At 33.0% G+C, this 2,140-nt stretch overlaps 1 protein-coding gene across 1 annotated transcript in view; it reads left to right on the plus strand.

Moving 5' to 3' along the window:
- The window catches only part of SLC25A40 (solute carrier family 25 member 40), a 21,936-nt gene extending 19,862 nt beyond the window's left edge, over positions 1-2,074 (plus strand). Inside the window, exons 9-10 of the mRNA XM_019630352.1 lie at positions 1,356-1,436; positions 1,782-2,074. Of these exons, the coding sequence (XP_019485897.1) occupies positions 1,356-1,436; positions 1,782-1,897 (197 nt within the window). The 3' untranslated portion in view covers positions 1,898-2,074. The remainder of the gene's footprint in view (positions 1-1,355; positions 1,437-1,781) is intronic.
- Positions 2,075-2,140: the final 66 nt, after the last annotated feature.

Raw genomic sequence — 2,140 nt, forward strand, 5'->3', positions numbered from 1 at the left:
CAACTTGGGCCAGTGAAGCAACGTCCTCCACAACTAGACTGAAGAACAAAAGGACAGCAACTTGTCTGTTCCCCTTCCCCCAATTTCCCAGCGCTCTTCCCATCCCCTAATTCCCCAATTAAAAAAAAAAAATCCTTAAAAAAAAAAAAACACAGGTCAGTTCCATGCCGAAAATCATCTCTGTACCAGTGCACTTAGGCCACTTCTCCCATCTTCCATCTGTTAGTCGGCTCCTGACCAAGCACCCATTGGTGTCTGATATTTTACATAAATGAAAGTTGAAATAATGTGCCCCACTCCATTAAGAGGCAAAATTCTAAAAAGCCATTTTTAAAAGATATCTTTCTGTAATCTTTCCCTTTTTCCTAGGCATGCTTACTAATATGTACTTTAATCTTTCTGAATGACTCAAGAGTTGTCATCAATGTACACATTAATTATTGTAGAGATTTGTAATGCAGCTCTGAGAAGCTGGTTAGGGTAATATAGGAGTGTATGCCTATCATTCAGCTGATCTCAAATAAAGACAGAAATCTTCAGGATGTCAGCTATCTGTGTTCATATGGTAGCATGTCTACTTCTTAGCAGACATTTTTTGTTTACTGCATCTAGTCCGTAGGCTAAGCCAGCTGTTAATCATTGGGTAAAATAAAGGTAAGTGAACTTTAAGCAGGAACAGCTCATTCAAAAGTTTTATGTTTGAACTTCAGTGACATCTATTTTTGCTGTTTTTTAAAACTATAAATTAGTTTTTTTCTATTTTAACAGATATTTGAGTGGTTGCAAATTAGTGAGATGTTACTGTTAGTTTAAGGATAAAACTGGCACATCTCTTCAGAAAGGTTTTATAAAGCTAGACCTTACTAGAAAGAAGAAACTATTTTCCTCAGAACTTCTTTTTAGGAAAAAAAGTTTTTTTAAATGAAATAAAAATTTAATGAAAAATGGTTATCAGGGCTTCTCTTTGATTTGGGGAACCCCATGAAGATTTCTGTACATCTTCAAATTTTTCACTATGAAAAATTTTAAGACATGGAAAAAGTATAAAGGAAACCTACTACCAAGCTTTAGAAACAAACATTAGTTCGGGAGAAGCCTTCTGTATATTCCCCCTACGTTGCATCTAGTCCTGTAACACCTCTAAACTTACAGCCTTTTTCTAAGTTTTCTTTTTAATGAATGCAACTATTAAAAATAAGATTTAAAATAGCTCTTTAGGCAAACATGTTTTTATTATAATGAAATGATACACTCCCAAAGACCATAAATATTAATACTATTTTGTGTGTACAAACTGTATTAGAAATTATTAAGTGGTAATTTATAATAATATCATTTCTTTCTTAAACATCTAGTTTCTATGCCTTTGCATTTGTCAACCTGGGCTATAATGAAGAACATCGTTGCTAAGAATGGGTTTTCTGGATTATTTACAGGTAAAAATATTTTCTTTACCAAATCGTTGACTAAAATTTAACTTTCAGCAGGAAATTATTAAAAACATTCCATATTTGTGATTTCCTCCTAAGCATATTTGCTATAAATTTAAAAATGTTAAATAATAATAGATTTACTATCAGTAAGACAAAATTTCTGTGTAAAGTAACATGGAATTAAAGTGAGGAGGTTGGGAATGAGTTTGGCTTGTTCTTTGATAGCAGTCATGGCACAATATTTGATATATCACTTCATTTAATTTGACCATTATCAGAATGAAACCAAATAAATTACATTTTAAAAAATAAGGTAGAATTTGTTCTGATTTTCTCTTCTCCTTTCAGGCCTAATTCCCCGTTTAATTAAAATTGCTCCTGCTTGTGCCATTATGATCAGTACGTATGAATTTGGAAAGGCTTTTTTCCAGAAACAAAATGCTCAAAAACAGCAATACCAGTGATGCTGTTTCAACTTGAAATAACAACCATGGCCAATAATATGATGGAGCTTCTTAGGCAAGAACCTCTTTCACCATTATCTTACAATGATTTTGTATCTTTCCTGTAATTTTAAATGAATAGGAATTTGTATTCTGCCTCTAAATCAGCGGTTCTCAACCTTCCTAATGCCGTGACCCCTTAATACAGTTCCTCATGTTGTGGTGACCCCCAACCATAAAATTATTTTCGTTGCTACTCTATAA

This window comes from Hipposideros armiger, unplaced genomic scaffold (genome assembly GCF_001890085.2).
Source record: "Hipposideros armiger isolate ML-2016 unplaced genomic scaffold, ASM189008v1 scaffold_902, whole genome shotgun sequence".
NCBI lineage: Eukaryota > Metazoa > Chordata > Mammalia > Chiroptera > Hipposideridae > Hipposideros > Hipposideros armiger.